This window comes from Pteropus medius, unplaced genomic scaffold, assembly GCF_902729225.1.
Source record: "Pteropus medius unplaced genomic scaffold, Ma_sr-lr_union100, whole genome shotgun sequence".
Taxonomy (NCBI): Eukaryota; Metazoa; Chordata; class Mammalia; order Chiroptera; family Pteropodidae; genus Pteropus; species Pteropus medius.
The window spans coordinates 29,791,925-29,813,767 of NW_024354502.1; the positions used below are offsets into that span (position 1 = coordinate 29,791,925).

At 37.1% G+C, this 21,843-nt stretch overlaps 1 protein-coding gene across 11 annotated transcripts in view; it reads right to left on the reverse strand.

The window, feature by feature from the left end:
* The window catches only part of ZMAT4 (zinc finger matrin-type 4), a 373,556-nt gene that overhangs the window by 169,917 nt on the left and 181,796 nt on the right, over positions 1–21,843 (reverse strand). For 10 of the 11 annotated variants that reach the window (XR_005650851.1, XR_005650852.1, XM_039853598.1 and 7 more), the window contains one exon: positions 1,265–1,492. The exons of the other annotated variant lie outside the window; for it this stretch is intronic. Coding sequence is in view for 8 of the 10 variants with exons in the window: in XM_039853598.1 (XP_039709532.1) it covers positions 1,265–1,492 (228 nt within the window). In the remaining 2 variants the exon portion in view is untranslated. The remainder of the gene's footprint in view (positions 1–1,264; positions 1,493–21,843) is intronic. 11 annotated transcript variants of the gene reach the window in all.

Here is a 21,843-nt window from a genome sequence, read left to right on the forward strand (position 1 = left end):
CAATCTTACATATATATTACATCAGAGGATTCATCCCTTGTGTTTATTTGCCAGCAACAGCTTCAATTTTCCTGTCTCTTTATATATATATATATAACTGTTCACATGGAACGCCTTCTGACCTGCTGAAATGCTGCCTGCATTTCTAGTTTCAACTCAAGTTCCTTTCCTTGGCGAATTCCTCCCCAGCCAACATAATCAGAAGTGACTAGTCCCTCCTCTCAACTCACACAGCATGAACCTCTGTCCCACTTATTTGGTCTAGAATTGTACCAGGTTATTTCCTGACTACAATTATCCCCCTTAGAGCTTCACAGCCTGGTTAGTGTAATATGAATTGTAGGCTCTATATGCAGAACCCACTTTAAATCAAAGATGCATTTGCAAAATTGATTTGTAAATTTTGTCATTACAGATACTGATGATTCCTTGGTCAGCCCATAAAAGCTTATCTAACTCATACACTATCTGACATATAGTATCAATAGTACCCTTCATCAAATTATTTTTCTGAGAAAATGCATTTTTATGTGATTTTCTACACTGCCAACATCAAGTTAATCAAAAAGTTTTTAGTTGACCAAAAGATGCTTAAATGATTATTAATGGTAAAATGTTCTCTAAATTCCCACAGATTGGTATATGGCTTCCTGAGAAATCCACAGGACTGATCCTCACCCTGTGATTTCCAAGTTTCTGCTCAGCAGTGTCTGTTAAACCTTACATGAACTTTGAAGGCTGCATGTTTTCCATCACTCAAGAAAATACATCAAAATGGGGTATGGGGAGTGGTGCACAGTACCATCTTGCCTCAATTTCCGGGATATTTCTCTTAAAGGGGCTTGGGCATGCTTTAATCCCTTAAACAGAATCAGTGCGTTGCTTATTTGGGCTGAATTCATAAAAGCACAAAAATGTAAAATAAGACAATGCTATTTGGTCTTTTCAGCATTGTCTTTCATACTGCTTGTGTACAAAAGCATTTATTAGATAAGGTGTTGAAAGATAAAGTGGAAGAAAAAATTCTGGTTCATGGATGGGTGGTTTTGACCTGAAAAACAGTCAATAAAAATATAGAAATAACAAACACTTTGAAACAAAGGAGATTATAAAAATTAAGCTAGTTTTGTGCCCATTTCCTTTTTCTTCTGTTCCTTTTAGATGAGCCTAGATGATTGATAAGAATAATCATGCAATTTATGACAATACAAGCCCTTCTCTGAAAGCCCTGTTCTGGGGCAGAAGTCAGAAGAGTTTCTCTTACCTCTTAGTTCCCCCATATCCAGAGTTGTCCCAAGTTGTTCTAATAAAGCAACTCTTGCTGCATTCTTTTTGTGTTTCTTGCCATCATAATGTTGCTGAGCCATCAGAGGATTATTAAACCAGGCTGCACAGAGCCCACAGTATCTATCTGAATCTCTTCTTTGATAGGGGGATGCGACCACTGGAGCAGCGTCCACCCTTGGAGGCTTAAGTGAGCTCAGGGGGGTGGCTGTGAAGGCAAACAACCAGAGAGAACCACAAACCAGGTTAGTACACTTGTCCTCAATCTCTGAAGGTGGAAGAATCTCATGTACATTCTAGAGCTCAGAAATCCAAGAGTTTATTGAGAGCAGCAAAATAATCATTGCTAGCCTTTATTTTTGAAGTTGGGATGTGACTAAAAATTTCTAATTTATTGAGAGCAGTTTTCACTTTGTTATGCTTAAATCTTATAGTTCAGGAAACCATCCTTTATAAAGATTTTTTAAAAAATAAACTTTTGGAGAAAAAGAGTAGTCTATTAATCATATTGAAGCCACAATGTAAACTAAACATTGAACAATAGTGACTTGAAAGACTCGGAATGAATAAATAAGACATTTGTGTGCCATAAATAGAAATCACCAGTAAATAAAGGATTCACCCAAGTGATAGAAGCAGATCATTCAGTGACGTGGATTGTACCAATTGACAAAATCATGCTAATTTTATTGTCTATTACTTCTGTTTATTGTGATAGGTTATTTTCAAACTATATCTGCTAAAATTGATGTTGAAAGTACAATTTTATAAAAAGACCAAAAGACAAACACTATAGAGCAGATGTTGCTTCTCTAAACAGAAAAAGGCATATATCACTATTTTGAGATTGCACAGTCCCAGCTATTAAATTAACACATTCCATTGTGAGCTCACATTTATTTTTGGTCCAGAAAAAAGAACCTAGCCTGAAGTTTACTAACAGAAAGTAAAAAATAACTTTTTTGCATTACAACATACAAATTGCTCACATTCTTATAACAAGTGTGACTCGGATTATAGTCCTGTTTCCCACATAATGGACTTCAGAGATGTCAAATGATTTACTGAAAGTGAAATATCTAATTATGGTAAAGGCAGGACTCCAAACCAAAACCTTACTTTCCAAGGCCAATGTACCTTTTGATACCCCTAAGGACTCTTTTCATACTTTTTAATAAACAATTTTTTTCCCCAGACCTGTCATCATTGTATTTTATATAGGACTTAATTTAACTTGGGGAGAAAAAAAATTTGAGTCAAATATTTTGGAGAAGAACAGGAAATTTAAATTTTCACATAGCCTGTTAGTCATAGTGCCATACAGCAGTATCTTATGTTTTTTCTTTGCCCCTGTGAATTGGAAAACCATGAAAATTAGGATCATTCCAAGGAAAAGCTGAGATGTTGAACAAATTAGGGAACCACTTAATCAATTCCCTAAGCTTTCAAATAACTTGTGTGTGGACTTTTATTTTTCAGAATAAAAATGCTAAATGCCATTTTAATTCAAGAAATGTCTGTAATGTAACAATACCTTGAGAAAGTCTTTTCCTCTCGATCCAGAGATTTCATCAGTTAGGAAAGTTTTAGTTAGCATAGACGAAAATTAATGGCATTATTTCTATAGGGACTTAGAGAAATAATACATCTCTTAAAAGCCTCATTGCCAGATTTAGTCATAAATCACTATGTGAAAATAAAGCTCAAATGTGGGCTGTATCATCCTCGCAGCCACCCAGTATTATTCTGCTGTGACTTAGACATGCTAATAAAAAGTTACAAATATGCAGTTGACCTGCATGTGAAAGGAGTTCCATCCACTTTTCTGAAGGAAATTGGATCTTGCTTCCAAAGTTTCTTCATCATTATCAATTTCTGAGGATTTACAGCCACCTATTGTTTCCGATGGCAATGGAAAACATATCAAACCTTTGCCATCTGAATGAATGTTGATTCTTAAAGCAAAATTTACTTTTCTCTTAACCGAGTCCTAAAAAAATATATCACAGTCAGATTTATCAATTGATACTTTATACACCATATCCTGGCAGGAATGATGCACAATAGAATATTCATCAATTAAGATACTAATGTTATTTTGCACATAAAAAAGTAGTTTGATGCTGCGTCTGTATTGTAGTTTCTCCTTTTTAATAATGCTGCTCTCCTCTGAACAGCTCAAAAGTTTAATTTTTCTTATGCTTCTGTTTCCGACCGTCTTCACTAATCTCAACTCAGTTTATAGTCCGCCTAAAGGCAAACTAAGGCAGTAGCATGAAGTGAGTGGAAAAAGTTTAGAATCAAAGTCAGAAATCAAGATTTGGTTGAACTCCACACCACTGAGTTGTGTAACCTTTGGCAAATCTCTAATTTCTCTGGTTTCCACATGGTTAAAATTCAAGGTTATCATCTATTTAAAACAGGTAGTGTGGGGATGGAACACATTGTAGAAGCCCTCTCTTTTATGGCTTTTACTAGATGCCAAATAGTGAAGTTATATAGTTTCCAAGTTATTTTGCTAAATATGTACATGTATTTGGATCATACTTCTTTGGCAAAAGTGTGTTCTTCTAATAAAATGAATACAAAGTAGGATAAAGATTACCCTTTTGTGTAAAACATCTTTTTAACAAAACACTTTCATTGATATATAGTTAATTTTTAATTTCATGCTGTATATTTTTACTCTAATTGTAAATATATTTAGCAAAATATAATTAGCAAAATATTTACTTCACTTTCCTTATACAGAACTAAAACCAGGAGTGAATTCATCAAAACCAGTAGTTTCCAAGCTTTAATGAACATTAGACTTACCGAGAACTTAAAAGTCTCCAAGTCTAGTTTGTTCTCAGACTAATTACATTAGAACCAGGATGCTTTTAACACCTTCTTGCTACCACCGTCCTCACCCATGTTTCTAAGGCACAGATGATGTTGTGAAACACTGACCTAAATCTTGCCAGATTTCATTTGGAAATGACTATAAAATAAAGTCTTCTTGGATCGTCACACAAAAAAGTCACATATTACATCCAACAGAAATGGAGTAAAAATTTTTGTAGGTAATAACTAAAATGTCACATCTTTATCCATGAGACAGAAAGGAATAATAATTACTTGGTATTTTCTTAAAACCCCAATCAGTTTTCTCATTTCTCCAAGATATAAAAGGTTGTCCAAAATAGTGGCTGATGTAATACATTAATCTGATAAAAGTTAGATAGCAAATCTGATCATTTTCCACAGGCAGAAACCCAAATACACATTGAGCTGTCGAGCTGTTGTACCACCTACTTCTGACTGGTGCCATCACCAGCCTGGTCTGCTGCTCTGTGCTGTCCTTCTCCACATGGCTGAACACCTGTCCTACAGGATGCTCCTCGATCCCATCTGGTCTGTGAGGCCTTGACAACTGCCTTATAATCTTGTGTGTGTGTGTGACAATGGAAATTAGATTGTAATATTGATACTTTGATAACTTGCTATTTTTATGTTTGCTGTCTTCTCTAGTACAAGTCCCTAACCCCTTATTTTAATTCATAAAAAAGCAAAAATCTCTGAAATTAAAATTTCTTTATGATTTATTTCACATCAAAACCTGACCTGAATTTACTCAAGGCTAATTATAATATATATAATATAACATATATATATTATATATAGTAAACACACATACACACTGCAGCAGAATCATTAATATCTCTGATCATGGAGTGCTGTCTCAGAGCTATAGAAACAACATATGGTGCATGTACCTCATTATATACCAAAAATCTTAAAATTTCTGATTTTCAAAATTCAGCCATAGATATTTTGAACAAAAGATCACAGATCTGCAGTCAGTTCAGAGTAACTAAAATAAACACATTATTCTAATGCTTGAGACAGTTGAACAAGTCATTCCCCAAAACTTGATTTCTAAGAATCACCTGACACTGGAATAATTTGCACTATCATTTTAATGCCTTGCATAATGTTCATAAAGGATCCAGTTATCAACTGCTATTTGTAGTTGTCTTTAGCAATCTAAAACAATTTGTGTCTCTGTCCTATATTTGTTTCTTTCTGGAAGAATAACCAGTTGATCTAAGGACAAAAATATTTCCAGAGTATCCTCAGAAAACTTCCTCATTCTGTAATATAACACTGTGTACAATTAAACTCTCCATGATGCCAGCACCTTGAATGATGGCAGACACACAGTGTATACATCCCACGCCTTTTGCTGAATGTATGAATGAACGAATGTTCTTCACATGAGAAGTGAATAAAGTATACTAGTAACCAGAATTTTCTTATTTCTTCTAAATTGTGTCATTTAGGTTTGAGCAGTTAGGTACTATACTGCTAGGCAATGTAAATACTAGCAAATGAATGACAAGATTATGAGGGTGAGTGAAGGCTAAATCGTGGAAGGGCAACGTGTCAAAGTGTAAACATACAATCCAATCTCCCTCCTCCTTTTAGATTCAGCTGGATATTTTGAATGTCAGTATCATTTCAAACTTTTGTCGATTTGCTGGAGTGACCTATTTCTATACATTTCAGAGAGTGCACGTATGCACATTATTCTGGAAATTTTACTTTCAAACAGGAAGCCTTCTACTCTAATTTGTTTATGTGGTATTTAAACCCTTACCCCAAGCTTCTGAACTGGTACCAGTTTGCCAGGAACTGAGAGAGGTCCCAGGACATAGATCTTTCAAGAATTAAAACAGAAGAAGTCCTGGACAAACTGGAATGAGTTGGTCATGCTAGTTTCTGAGGTCAGTCCTGATTTAACATCACAATGGAGAAACAGAATTCATAAAAAGTTTGGAAATAATTGGTCAGGAACCTAGAGCAGGTGCACTTTCAACCGAAGAGACAGGATCTACCAATAGGTCTTAAAGCTTTACTTGTCAGATCACCAAGTAGGTGTCCTTAGTCAGAGAATCCCTGTCTGCCTTCTGGACCACAGCCACAGGGTGTCCTTCAACCCCAAGGACTGGAACTTGGGACTTTCATTCTCATTCTCTCTCTCATTCTTTCATTCTCTCTCTCTCTCTCTCTCACACACACACACACACACACACACACACACACACACACACTTTCTAGACTTTAGGATAAATTAGTTCATTCTCACAAAAGATTTGAGGGGCTTTTGAGATAGTTTAGGGAGATAAATCAATTAGTGTTGGGCTCCTAATTAATAAGCAGCAAAGGAAATAGCCAAGACCAGATCTTCTGACTCAAAGACCAGCACCATATTTCAATGGCAACTAATTTTTAATGATGTCAGGGAGCAATAGGCCCAATAAACATATAGATTAAATATAAGTCAGAACACATTTCCTAGGCTTCGACACTCATTCTCAGTGGGGGTTATTTGTAAATATGCATTGCCTCTAAAACAGTTTTTCTAATTTCCAGTCCCTCTGATAGACTGCCTTTCTATTTTCTTTTTTTTACCTACCCTAAATCATATTAATGACAGTAGAAATTCTTCAGCAAGTATCAATTTTTTGGCAAATGCTGTTGACAGTTAAATTTGACTGGACCATTCACTGCTGGTCTGAGGAGACAGCTGTCAGTATAGATTGACAGCTCAGTCTCTAAACACTCCAGGCTCTTCTGCAGGTAAATTCCTCAGCTTAGTGCAAACTGTGCAGTTGGGGCTCAAAACATAGATTTTCTTTGTATCTCTGGCAGAGGATAGTGCCACCTGTGTAGATGGTAGATACTCAACAAACATGTGATGAGTAAGTGAAGAAAAATACTAGTGAATTTCAGATACTGTCAATTCAGGAGATTTTCATGTTTTAATAAAAAACATATGAAAGCTAAATTTTAAATCTTTAATGATCTCATTAAACTTACTTTAAAGGATTAAAAACTAATCAGATGTTGATAAATGAGGCTAGATCAAACAAATTGTGGATATCTATACTCTGAAATACCAGGTGGTAATCAAAAATATGTTTTAGAAAAATGTTCGGGACATTTTTAGAATGTAAACTAAAAGATAATGGTTTATATGTAGGGTATAAACCAAATTACTTATTATTAAATTATACACACATGTGAAACTATATATAAAGACTATAGATAAAGCTATAAATAAAAATATTAGCAATGGTTATTTCTAAGTTGTGGATTCTGGGTAATTTGCTTTATACTCATGGATATATACCTTGACGTAGAAGAAAAACATTTTTATTTTACCACTCATATGTAGGCCACATTTCGTGCTAATTTGTTTCAGTGCAAAGTCTAGAAAACACTGCCTATGAGACTTGTGGTGCCACAACCAGATCTTAAATAAAATCTCAGAAGATTTTATTTGCAGTGAGCTGTTTATTAATTTATAATTGATTTGGGGTGGGAAATGCGTTGGGAGAAAGCTGGCTCAGTCAGAATATGATATAAAAGATCCTATCATATCTCTTATTTCTCCAAAAGACACAGGCAAAAGCTGTTTTTCCACCGCATGGTAGATCTTAAAACGGCTCTAATTATTAAGATAAAATGAAATATTTCTTTTCCTTCTTATATGATATGTTTGGTAGTGACTTCTGCTATCCAAGGTTACAAGATAGAAAAAAAAAAATGTGCTATTTCTTCTATGCCATGAAGGAAATTAAATAACTATAAAATATCCCATGTTCAAAAAATGTGCCATTAAACACTTCCTGAGAATAAACAAAGATGAGGATGACCTAACAAAAGCATCGTTCCAACTCAATTTTGTTATCAACTAAGTATAATCAGTCCATTAATGGAAATTGCTTCCTCGCTCACGCTAAATTCATATATCATCAGTCTTCATTAATACAATATTCGTAGATCATTGATTTTCATTAATATAGAAGAATTTTCTCTAGTCTCAGTCACTGATTAGATTCTAAATATCTTAAATATGTCTGTTTTCTGCAGAATCCTAATCTTTAGAAACAAGCCATTAATTAGGCCTTTAGAGGTGCTAACAGTCCTTTTCTAACCTTCTCACGTTGTTTGACAAAAAACCCCAAAGCTATGCTGCTCTACATTCTTCTATTCACTGAAAACAGGAGGACAGAATGTAAGTTTCACAAGGACGAGGATCTTTATCTGTTTTGTGTCCCAGGTGCCCAGGACCGGATCTGGCCCACAGCATGTGTTAAACGTTTTTAAAATGAGGAGAACAGTTGATTCTCCAGAAATGTATCTGTGGAACAGAGGGAATCATGTTTACTTTAGGACATTCTGCTAATATGATGTGATAGCATCCTCTCTGTCTCTTAAAAACAGCTATTGCATTGTGGGTATACAGGCATACCTCATTTTATTGCACTTTGTTTTATGGCACCTCACGAATGTTGTGTTTTTTACAAATAGAAAGCAAAGACCCTTCACTAGCAAAAGATTGCTTTATTGTGGCTGTCTGGAACCAAACCCACAATATCTCTCAGCTTTGTCTGTAATGCATTCATGGCATTTGGTCTTCAAACAGTATTCAGTTAGGATGCTTTACTCCTTCTGAATTCAGTGTTAAAATCTTTGGTACTGGCCATAGTTCCAAAACTCTGCACAGAAGCACCGTGGGATAATGCAATGATCATACAGGAGAGCCATAGATATTTTAAAATTCTGAGGAAAGCATTGCTACATCTGTCATACACTATGGAAACAACTAGCTCAAGGTAGTCACAGTTTCAACAGTGGAGGTTACAGTCATTTCAATAAGTTCATATTCTTGTGAAGCTGGATTTTGGATGCTACCATGTACCTACAAATCCACCCAGCCAATCAATGAGAAACAAGGAATGAAAGTGACAGTATCCCATCTAATTCTAAGATTTGAGAAATTATGCAGTACCCAACAGGCGAATGCATCCATTAGTAAGTGTGGTTACTTAAGGAAGAAATACAAATATTAAGTTTTCTTTTAAAATTGTATTGTTTTTCAGATGGTTGCTAAATTATTAGCACATAAATATTTATTAAGTTGTCTGGACAGTAAGAGTTATAACATCATCCTACTGTAGGATGCTTGAGTAAGACTCGATGACCTGCTAATTGAGTATGGCTAGAAATGCCTTTTCTCATAAGCTTCAGACAAGAGGCAGGAGTCCCCCTGACAGGGACTCACTGACTCACTGCCACCCCTACTCCCGCCCCAGCAGGTGCCATCCTTAGACTAGTGAGCTGGAGGCCATCACCCAGATCACAAGCAGTATTGTGCAGGGGGTGGTGAGCTGAAACCTGGGATCTGATAGTAGCTTTTGTTCTTTTCATTCTGCCACTATTCCCTGGCTTCATCTAATCCATACTCCATGCTCAGGGGTGGGAATGATTTACTTATCTAGTAACAACAGCTATTCAACTAGAGAGCCAGCTTCCCGGACCATTTCTTACAGCCTATGAATATTTATGGAGGATTCAAAGACAAGAAGAGTGATCAGTGCCAGAAGCCCAGGGGAAGATGAAATGCAGGCTGAGTTTAGAGGGAGACAGAAAGAAAAGGTGGCCTCTTAGCCAGAGCTGGGAGGAAGCTGAAAATTTAGAAGCAGTTTTAGAGAAGTTAGTACTGATATCATTCACTGAGTAGAATGTGTGCACCTACACTTCTCTTCTTCACTCTCGGCCAGCGTGCCTCCCCCAAAAAGGGATCTCCTAATGTATCTGTTCAACCTCAGTTGTGAGTTACCGTAACCAAATATCCCTAAAGCTAACATCGGCCTTAATAATCCACAGTTTGCAAGTTATGAAAATTGCCTCTACTTTGTACTTAAATCTATGAATATTAACTATGTATATAGTTTGCATGTAGCTGTTTGGATTTAATCTAGAAATAAAGTACTTTATATTAACTGTCACTTAGAAATTGCTAAATCTGAAGGCTTGATGCTATCCTCAGTTAGCTCTATAAAACCTCAAAGCAACTCTAGAACTTCTTGCAGCCAGATTTGAGCTGCTTTGCTCCATCATGTGAGGTGCCTCCCAACACCTGGATCAAGAGAATCCAGAGTATCAAATGCTAAAGCAAGAAGGATTTCCAGTCCTTAGTAGTTTAAAGACCATTTCTTTATACCTCATATTACTGCTGTGAGGATTAAAAGTGCCTGCTTGATAATAGTTAATTGCCAAGCATCCAGAGAAAACCAAGACTAAAAGCCAGTTCTCCTAAATCCTCCCCTATGCTTTTCCACTGTCCTACACTGACATTAGCCTGTCCAGTCGGTACAGCACCTCTCCTAGCAAAGACGAGGAATGCAGTGAGCATGAGACAAAGGCAGTGGTTGCTAAGAGTGAGTCAGAAAACTGCATCTACTAGGAGTGAAATGTTCAAGTAACTAGTCATAAGTTTGCAATTACTACAGCAAACAGAATGTGTTGTAGAATAATAAAAAGTATATATAAAAGCCAGAGAGATGCTTAAGGACGAAAGATGTATGAGTGAGTAATGGGTAAAGGATTTGGAATAATTTAGCCAGAAGAAAGAAAGCAGACTTAATAACACTTGAGACACATGGAGGATTATGGAATTTGGATTATGACCAGATGTTTTCCAATGTTACTGAAAAGGGGGAATGGATTAAACTTAGAACAGTAGGCCTTTAGAAGAGCGGTAGCTTAAGGGAGCAGATGCATGATGTTAAGACTTGTTTACAGCCCCTCAGGGAGGTTTGTAGAATGTAAGCATTATAAATACCCGGTGGTGGAGGGGGGAGTGTTTAAAACACACCAGAAGCTGAGGCTTAGAGTTACATGGAATCTTACTGGGAACAGATAAAACGGTAAGTCAAGATTCTGTGAATTTCTAGGTATAACTCATTCTACATCCTAGTCTCTGGATGAAACATAACATTTTTTTAAAAATTCTTAAAGATCGAATCATCAGGATTAAGCAAATGTATGGACATCTTTCTTTCTGACCTATTTTGACTAAAAATAACCTCCCCTTTGTGTGAAGAAAGATCACCTAAAATGTTCATATATATGCCAGAGTTAGTTCTTACCTTCCCTGACCATCAGCATTCTTGATATATTAGATTTACTAACTGAAAATGAAAGGTCCAGGTAGTAAGATTTCATCTGCTCTGTTGACTGGAAAGCAAAATAAAGATACCAATGATTAGCACTTTGCACTAATCAAAATATAATTAGAGAGAGAATTCATGAGTAGGCCATTAACCCCAGTCTCCTGCTTCTCAGTTAAGTGATCTCAACAGGTAGCATAGAGCAGCAATCACACCTCCAAATGACTGAGGACCCTTGGCTTCCGAACACCTCCACATCACGCAGTTTTGAGGACTGTGCTTGGAACTCTCAGTTCATGTCAGTATCACTAACGACAAGAATGGCTGCCTCCAAAAGGAATTGCCAAAGCTTGGTTGGGGCCCTTTAATCTAGCCTTCGCAATTCGTAATACCTCAAAGTAGCCAAAATCCTCTTGAAAGCCTTGGATGGATTTACAATCAAAACCATAAAACCAGTGTGTGCTCAACAGACAATTGAAAAAGTCACTTAGCAGGAAATCCTACACAAGAGAAGCAGCTTTTCTGAAGGCTGAGAGTAAAGTGAAAAAACATGAAATTTCATCTTTTTGTTTTCAGGTAGATAAACTTCCTTGGTGTCTCCATCATATGACAATTTATGTAGCAGAAGAGCCTATTGAGAAATTAATTCATTGTCTTACTTTCCAATAGATTCAGCTTCATAAAATGGGAGGTATTTCCCATTACATTCCAAACTGAGATTTAAGCCTTGAAGCCTGGTTTTTCCTACCCTCAGGATAGAATGAACAATGCATTTATTTGGGGCTGTCTGAGAGGCAAGGGGCTCTTGGTATTCAAAGAGGCATGTGCCCGATGTCAGGATAGTAATTGCTTCTTAGGGCCTAGAAAAAATAGGGGGAGGGGTTTACAAGTATGGATAGAGACCCAGGCATATTTAAAAATATGTGTCCAAGGTGGTAGAACCTCCCCCGTAAATGTCCATAATGGAGCCTTGGCCTTCTCTTCCATAGCCTAGCTTGACACAGAGGGGATGGAACCATCACTGGAAGTCACTGACCTGGAGGAATATGTTAGCTTGAGCAGGGAGAAGGTGAGGGCCCATTCTAAGGAAGCCCAGTCTCCACCTCCAGCCTGTAGAGGCCCAGTGCACAACAGTAGCTGGGTGGTCATAAAGTAGCTGGAGCCCAAAGGCTGAGAGGCTTCTCTGAGGACACCTAATGCCTTTAGACCCTTGTGTGATCCAAAAGAGGGAGAGGGTACTCAAAGAATGACCGATACAGGCCTTCTAACCAATCTTCAGGGATAGAGGACAGAAGTCATTTAAATTGATTTCGAAAATATAAAAAAAATAAGATATTTATTATACTCAAATGCTATCCAGTAATTTGTACTTATTGCATCTGATTATTAAAGGAACCAAACTGAGTGTTAAACATGACTGTGGGGGCTGATGTTTAAAAAATATAGATATTACGAAAGATAAGAATATAGATTGGGACATTTACTACCAATTATTTTAGGTGGGATAATTGTACCTTCTCAATTTCATAGACTTGACAGTTTCAGGAATCTTATTTTTAATAAATGACAAGAATTATTGCCAGAAAATCTCTCACTCATGATTTTTTTCTGAATAGGAATGCATTCTGTGTATGGATTCCAAGTCCTAAGCACATTTCCTATTGACAGTTTCAGAGTAAGCACAGGAAATTGATTATTTATTGTTCTACTATATTCCTCAAAAAATGTGTTAAAGAACACTTTCTGGAATAAAGGTGTAACCACATTCAAAAAACCTGCTGAAATCATCAACTGTTTTATACCACTATTTGATCACCCAAAAGAGAAAAGTGAGTTTATGGTATTTAAAAGGATTTGTGAAAATTACTTAGAAGTAGCCTCATTGTTAAAATCTTTAATTTTATCCAATCATCGATCCTTTGCTTTATTGGTCCTCGAATATAAAATAAAAGGCTTTGATCTGTCATTGTTCCAAGCCTCTTATGATTCAGTGTACAAAAGTAGTGGCCAAAGAATTTAGCTCACCTCACATGGCTAATTTATTTATATGTTATTCACTGTAGAGTGGTCAGAGGCCTGACAGATGTGATTTCTTCTGACAGCATGACACCACGGAAAGATGACTGCAAGCGAAGTCTCTTTGCCACCAACCAGTTGAATCATCTTGGACAAATGATTGCACCTCTCTAGGCCTCAGTTTCTTTATGGGGAAAATAAGATGACTGAAATAATGATTGTTAAGCACCTTCTAAGCTCTACAATTCTCTAAATCTATTACTTGTTGTATTTGTAAACATTCAAAAAGCCAAAGACGTCATCAGAACAGGTGCACTGATCTAGAGATGACGCCTTAGAACACGCTAACTCTCCTAATTCAAAAGGAAATGTGTTGCTATGAAGATCTGCCTGTTTGACAAACTTTTACTTGAATCTATTAAAGCAAGTATCTAGACAGGTTACGCCAGGCAAATCGCATAACCTGATTTAGATGATAGAAATGCCATGCATTATAAAATCTTATATGCAAATACGAGGTGCTGATTAAACCTGAAATGCATGTATTATTCAAAATCTGAATTTATATAACTTTTGAACAGATCTAGAATACCCTGATCTTTATTCATTCAACAGAGAACTCAAATAAGCCACCCTGTCTGGCATAGAAATTTATAGAAAAGTTCTAAAGCTCTGTCTCACTCATTTTCAACAGAAAAATAAGGAAGAAGAGAATCAACATGATTTCAGGAGAAAAATATACAATAAACACACTTAGACATAAGACAAGCAGAGGTGACAAGATCATTACTTATCTGTCCCTTTTCCTACTTGTTCATTATTCCTACAAACAAGAAATGCTGGCTTTAAGGTTTATAAATATCTGTCTTTGTTGCTTTATTACTTCCAGTCATCTTAGTGAGAACCTTGGGGTTTGAACCATACTGTTCATTAGGTGAGCAAAAATCTACAGATCATTTTATGAATCATTATTTATCACCACTTAGAGATAAAGGAAAGTCCTGGAATATGCAATCATAAGTCCTGGGTTCAAGTTCCAATTATGTATTTTACTATGTAACACCAGGCAAGTTCCTTTATCATGTAGAATCTGTTTCTTCATTAGTAAAATGGAGATAATAATATTTGACACTTTGTGTTTTTCATGAAGAGTAAATGAAACAATAAATGTGATGGTTCTGATATCATACCTTAACAATTATCGGTTATGATCATTGATTTTATTATTAGGTTAGAATCAGATGACTCAACTAGAGTTTTATCACACCCCAGGATCTTTAAAATATTATGTATTATTTCATTGTTGAGAGATGAAGAGTCTTTTCGAACCTTATTTTTTTCTAAATGTAATAAATATAAAGTAACTTTTGATATGTAGACAGTTGATTCTTGTTATTCATGGTAGTTATATTCTGTAAAGACTCCAAGAACACAATTAGCAAATACCAAACCATTGCTCCTTGGGGGGAAATTCAGAGTTTAAGTTTCTGTGAGCCTATGGTCACAACAGTTTAATCAATTGATCAATATAGAACTTTGTTTTATGTGTGCTTCTGTTTAAAGACATCTTATTTAATATATATATTTGATTCAAAGCCAACAGCACTATATAACTCATGCTTGGATGAAGCTTATCTGAACACACACTTGTTTTATCTGGAAGGCATGTCATCACCTTCGTGCACTTAGGAACACTAGACAGCACTTCAGCACTATCCACAGGAGAGTCATTGTAAATGGCAACAAATCACCATTTACATTGTAAATCACCAGCAAAAAGAACAAAAATGCAAAAAATCTGGCACTAAGTAGAAGGTAAAAAGGATACTTGTTTGCAGTATGAAAGTTGAAACTAGAAAGCAGAGGTTTACCTTGTCAGCCTCAGCTGAGAACATGCATATGGGACAACTCAAAATTTTTACTACTCTGCTCAGATCTGTGAATGACCACTAAACTGCCATGAGTATTGACGTTGCGTTTACAAAAAAATTTTAGTCGGTAGGCAAATTTACAAATACAGAATCTGCAAATAATGAGAATCGATTATGTATGTATACTTACATATACATATTAACATATTATATATTTACATTTGATATTTAATCACATGACATGTACTATATTATTTTACACATACCTTTTTTTATTATAATAATTATATAATGTAAGTATCACTATAATTTTACCAATATAAAACTGAAGGTAGAAGAGTTAAAACAACTTGTTAAAGTTCACACAGATATAATCGGAATTTAAAACTGAATCTGATTTCAGAGCTTATATTCATATTCATATTATTCTATATTTTACCTATTTTACCAAGAGAAAAAAAAAAAGTTTAATTAAACAAGTGGACAGCCACTACAATTCCTGGAAAATTGGAAGACCACTGCCTTTGATCACCATATTTAACTGAAATTTAAATAACATAGATGAATCTCGAGATAATCATGCTAAGCAAAATAAGTCAGAGGTAAAGGGTTGAGAACCATATGATTTCACTTATACGAGGGATATAAAACTGAAAGCAACAAATGAATAAGACAAACAAAAACTCACAGATACAGTTCAGTGGTTACCAGAGGGAAAGGGGGAGGGGAAAGGTAGATAAGGGTAAAGGGGGTCAAATATGTGGTGATGGAAGGAGATTTGACTTTGGGTGATGAACACATGATGCAATATACAGATGATGCATTATTGATTTGTACACTTGAAACCTATACAATGTCACCCCAATACATTTAATTAAAAATTAATTAACTAAGAGAACTTAATTTGAAAACAAAGCTATAGATATGTAAATGACTATTATTTTAATGCATGCTTCCAATTTTTACTCATCCATCAAATATTTATGAAATGACTATTACGTGCTAAGAAGTGTTTTATATGCAGACATCAACAGAGAGGTGATGCTGTGAGGCCTCAGGAGCACACTTCAAAACTGCTCTCTATCTTCTAGGCTGTTAATACAAACACATCTCTACAGCAACTTTAAACTCTTAAGTGTCAAAAGTGAAAGAAAGGATATTACTAAATTTGATGCCATTACCATTGATGCCTGAGAATTATATAAAACAGCATGCTCAATATCCACTTTTGCTAAGAATGATAGATATATTCATAAAATCTTATATGTGAAACAGTCACTTTAAGGGACAATGTATCAACCAGGATAGATTAGCCTCTCTTGCAATAACAAACAACCTCAAAGTGTCATAATAAAGGTGTCTTTCTTGTTCTTACAAAGTCTAATGTAGATTGAATGGCCCTCTTCCATCTTGCAGCCTGGTCTTAAAGTAATACTAGTTACATCTTCTCACAATCAATTGAAAGTCTGAGGATGTAGAAAGCAAATGGGTTTTGGATGAGCACTGCCTCTGCCACAAACAGATTTTCTTGTTAATCATGAGTATAATACCTAACCATTTAGATGATGGGTAATCTTAAATTTGTCTTTGATTAATGCGAGATAATTGTAAATACCTGTAGTTTAAAGCTTTTTTTCCCCTGTGCTTTGAATTCCTTCTAAATAATTCATATGCTCTTCAAAAAAAAAATTTTTTTTTTAAGAATAGTTAAATGATGTCTTCTTTTGGGATTTTTTTTAGGATGTTGAGTCAGAACTCAGGCTCATTCTTGTTTCAATCATCTTGTTTGTATGGGTTTATCACAAAAAGAAATGGGAAAAATCAGCAGCCAGCAAGCATAGTATCTGGGCCTGTGACCTCTATCAGTTGCAATCAGTTAAATGAAGGCGGCTTATGTCTTGAGTAGAACAATGTTCCCCCAAAATTCATGTCCACTTGAAACCGCAGAACTTATTTGTAGACTAGGTCTTTCCAAATGTAATTAGTTAAGCTAAGATAAGTCATACTGGATTAGGTTGGGCTCTGAATCCAGTAACTGTTGTCTTTATAAGAGGAGAAAACACATAGTTATATAGGGTCATGTGAAAATGGAAGCAGAGATTAAAGTGATAAAGCTAGAATACCAAGAAAGAAGCCACCAGAAGGTAGGAAGAGGCAAGAAAGGATTCTTCCTTAGAACCTTCAGAAGGAGCCTGGCCCTGCCCACACCTTGATCTTAGACTTCTAGCCTCCAGAACTGTGAGAGAATAAATTTATGTTGTTTTAAGCAACCCAGTTTCTGAGAATTTATTGCAGCAACCCAAGAAACTAATACAGATTGGATCGTAGATTTCAAATAAGAATTAAAAATCAGGAGATATAAGCATATTAATATTATGGCAAAATCTGGTTATAATTTCCTCTATTTAGTTTTTATAAATACATTCAAATTTTAGGCTTCGTGGATACATCTGCTATCATTCAAGTCTTGTAGCTTCTCTGGAGGGTTTCTGCATTCTTAAAAAGGGGAAGCCACTGGGTTTCACTCATTCTCTATTTTTGAGGTACCTCCCCAAAGTACTTCTCTCTAGCTTTCCTGGGTTCTCAGTCTCATCAATCCACCAAGCCCTATCCTAGTGTCTACCCAACTTCTCAAAGGTGCATGGCCCAAAAAAATGTTTTCATTTTATACTCACCCCCATACCACCATCATTCTCTTCTTGCTGCCTCTTTCTCGGGATCATTCATTATCTAGTCAGGTATCAGCAAATCTTTTATGTAAAGGACTACGTAGCAAATGCTTTAGGCTTTATGGACTCTATGGTCCCTGTCACACTATTCGACTCTGCCATTATCGCACAAAAGCAGCCATAACAGAACACAAACAAATGAGTGTGGCAGTGTTCCAATAAAATTTTATTTATGGACACTGAAATATGAATTTTATGTTTTTCCCATGCCACAAAATATTCCTTTTCATTTTTTAATCATATAAAGACATAAAAACAATTTTTGGCTTGCAGGGTGTACAAAACAGGTGACAACAGGTCAGATTTGCTCTTCAGCCTCTATTTTGCTAAGCCCTGATCTAGATCACTGGTTTTCACCTGCGGTCAACTTTGTACACCCACGAAGCATTTGACAACGTCTGGAGACATTTTTTATCATCACAACTAGTGGGGTTTTCCTGGCATCTAATAAGTAGAGGCCAGGGATACTGCTAAACATCTTACAGTGCACAAGACAGCCTCCCCACCCCCACCTAAGAATTATCCAGTCAAAAATGTCAATATTTTTGAGATTAGAAACCCTAATCTAGATAAAGGAGTCCTATGAGAAACTGAGAACCCTCCATAACAAATCTCCATAGGCTGTACAGTTATTAAGGCCTTCCTTAAATGACTCATTTCATAAATTCTTCTTCGATACAATTATTTGAAATGTTCTTCAATATCCTGTTATATTTGTAGATCTTCATGGTATGTTGTTTATTGTCCTCAGGTGCTTATGTTCCCTTCTACCACCTGGTAAACCTGAGAAAGGCAAGGGTGTCTTATCAACTTTTATACTCCTAGGACACAAGATATATGTTGAGAGGAAACTGAGCTACGAAAATAATAAAAGGAAACTTCCAGGTTATGAACTCTCTTAAGGCAGGTACCAGATGAGAGAACTTCAACTTTCATAGAGAAGCTACTTCTATCACTTAGAGTGGACATTTTATGTCCTAGAATACCATCTTTGCTGCATGTTCATGGTCATTTACCAAAAAGGTCCCATGCTGGATGCTTTGGCCTGAAAGGCTGGTGGGACTCAGACTGGTTGAGATTGTACTCAATGAGAAGCTCCACTTAGAGCCAGATAGGACTTCCTACACCACTTCTGGAGGCATCAATGACAAATGGGCAAGCATCTATTGAGCTCAGAGGCAGAAGCTAGGAGCTGTACAGCATTACACGAAGATGGGGCAGTTGAGGCCACAGAGTCAATAATGGGTTTGGCAGAATCACCCAGCTCTGAGTTTGCTCTGCCCTGCTCCCATCTAACATGTGGATGGCCCTTGGATTCCTGACTAAGCTTCCTTCCCCAACTCCTGATTTTCTCTCACGCTTACCCTACTCTTCTCTTCCAGTCTCATGGCTACTTTCTGCCCCCACCCTAAGCCTTTGCACTGACATTTTTAATGGCTCCCTCCTAGCATGCATCTAAAGCCCCTGGCACACAAAGCCTCAGGGGCCAGCCTCTCGGGGGCACAGGCCATTTCTCCCACCCTCCAGCTTAACTTCTGCTCAAATCTGGTCACCTGCTCATTCCTATTAGCTCCCACCTGTCTCCCCTCTCTGCCCAGTCACAACGCATTAATGTCCCATTCGGCAGATTTCTGTGGCTGTTTTGATTCTTCTCCCCAAGGTTTCTGTGACCTTGTACCCTGTCCTATATTTCTATACTCATACTTGTCCTCAAGCAGGGACTGAACACCAGGTTACATTTTTCTGTCACTCTCTGTCAGGAATAAGAACACGGCAGTCAAGCTTGTGTACAGAAATGTAGCAAAACACAGAAGTAGAGAGATGTAGTTCTTCTGTGAGGAGACCAAGTGGTAAAGTAAACTCACCCAATGGAAGCAGCCTTGTACAACAGACAATAAGATATTTTAAGTGTAAAAATACATAGCACAGAGTCCAGAGCAAAGTAAGTAAAAATACCTTCATTTTCCTGAGTGGGCAGAGCTAACATTTATTGAACTCTATGTAGTACTCTGATAAGCAATTTGCATTTATTAACCAGCTGTTACAATCACCATGGAAAGCCTTTGATAGAAATAATAGCATTATATCCATTGTATAGATTAGGAAAAGGTGGTTCAGGCAAGTGAAGTCCTCGGCTGGTAAAGAGTAGCGCCTAGATATGTCTGACTTCACAGCCCCCTCTATATAACTATGATTTCTAGTAGCTATGAGAGACTCCAGAGACCAGGTGAGACTTGAACTAGACCTTGGAAGGTGAAAGGTGTTTAGATCCATGACTGGAAGAGGGAAGGGCATCTTAGATATAGGATAGCGGTGGGAAAGGCAGTGGGCTGGTGGTACAGGAGACTTGCCTGGCAGAGTATTTGAGAATGTGTGTTGAGAAGACGGAGAAAATAGGGTTGGATATATAGAAAAGCTAACTTCTGCAGCTCCTGCAAGCTAGGAAGACTAACATGTCTTGATACTAAAGGAAATAGCCACCAGAACTTTCACACAGTATAGTAATAAGTTATGTTTGAGGTATAAGACCTTCTGACCTTCAGGCAAGTCCTTAACTACAGTTACATAAGTGTCCCCCAAACTGAATTTGAGGTTCCCCAAGGTGAAATTTGTGAAATACACATAAAGGAGTACCTTTTTGGGCCAAGTATTTACTTAATTTCCTATAGCTACTATAAGAAATTACCACAAATTTTGTGGCTTACAATAACACAATTTTATTATATTATCATTTTAGAGGTCAGAAATCTTAATTCAATACGCATTCTTAATTCCTCCTTGCCATGTAGCACATATTCACAGGCTCCAGGGATTAAGATGTGGACATCTTCGGATACCGCTATTTGGTCCCTTACAGTGATCTCACCTTTGGGGCTCCATCAAAGGCAGGCCTATAGCAATGTAACATATATCCTTATAGGCCACCTGGGTAAACCACTTGGGAACAAAGCCACAGCGTAGTGCACAGGAACCCACATGAAGCTGTCATAAAGTGCACAGCCTCGGGGTTCCAACTGATTACTCAGTTTCTCCACTCTGTGGGAAGTGCTCGTCTTCTCCCACAGAGTCAGCTCCCTGTGAGAGGCCTCTAGGGCCAATCCGAGTCTTAAGTGAGCAAGATTGCAGTAGCCTGACCTCTGAGGTTTGGCATCAAGCTTCCAGACCTTTTATCACTTTGTGTTTCTACTCTGATAACAGCTTCTTCCATGTTTCTGGGATCTACACCCTCTTCTGGGCCCTCATTCTGGTGTCCTGTTCCTTATTTTATCCTCTAGAGATCTTGAGTTTGTCTTGAGAATGACTTACTATTGCCTCTACTTTCCTCCTCTCCAGTCCCAGATCCATGGTCCTGCCGCCAGCTTGGTGGCTGAGTCTCTCCCTCCTGATGGGTTTGCTTAATGCCAGAGACAGTTCATCTCCTTGGTTCCATGGCCACCCCCTGCCCCTGAGTTCATAGCCCCTACTCCCCACACCCACTCTAGTGGGAAGCTCCAGTGCCAGGCCCTGTCTCAGTTCATAGAACTCATCCCAGAAAGGTTTGTCTCCAAGGAGACACAACACAATGTCCCCATGTACTATTCCCAAGGTAGCATTTGAACAGCCCCATGCTAATCAGGAAATCAGAGGCTCTAATAGAGGAAAGGAGTCAAGCTGCCCTCCCATATCAACTTATTTACCAAATGCTCACATGGGAAAAACACAACACCTTCTACTTTTCAGAGTACTTTAAAATCTATTATTTCCACTGTATAAGGTCAGTGAGATAAATTCATCTACTCTTAGAATTAAATGACAGATGAGAAATCTGAGGTTGAAAAGGATAATGGAGCTATCAAAGATTATATAACTAGGCAGAGTTAGGGCCTGAGTTCCTGTCTCCAGACTCCAAGGCCAGCATTCTTTCTGCTATATTATATCAGCAGATCAAGTCTGTAG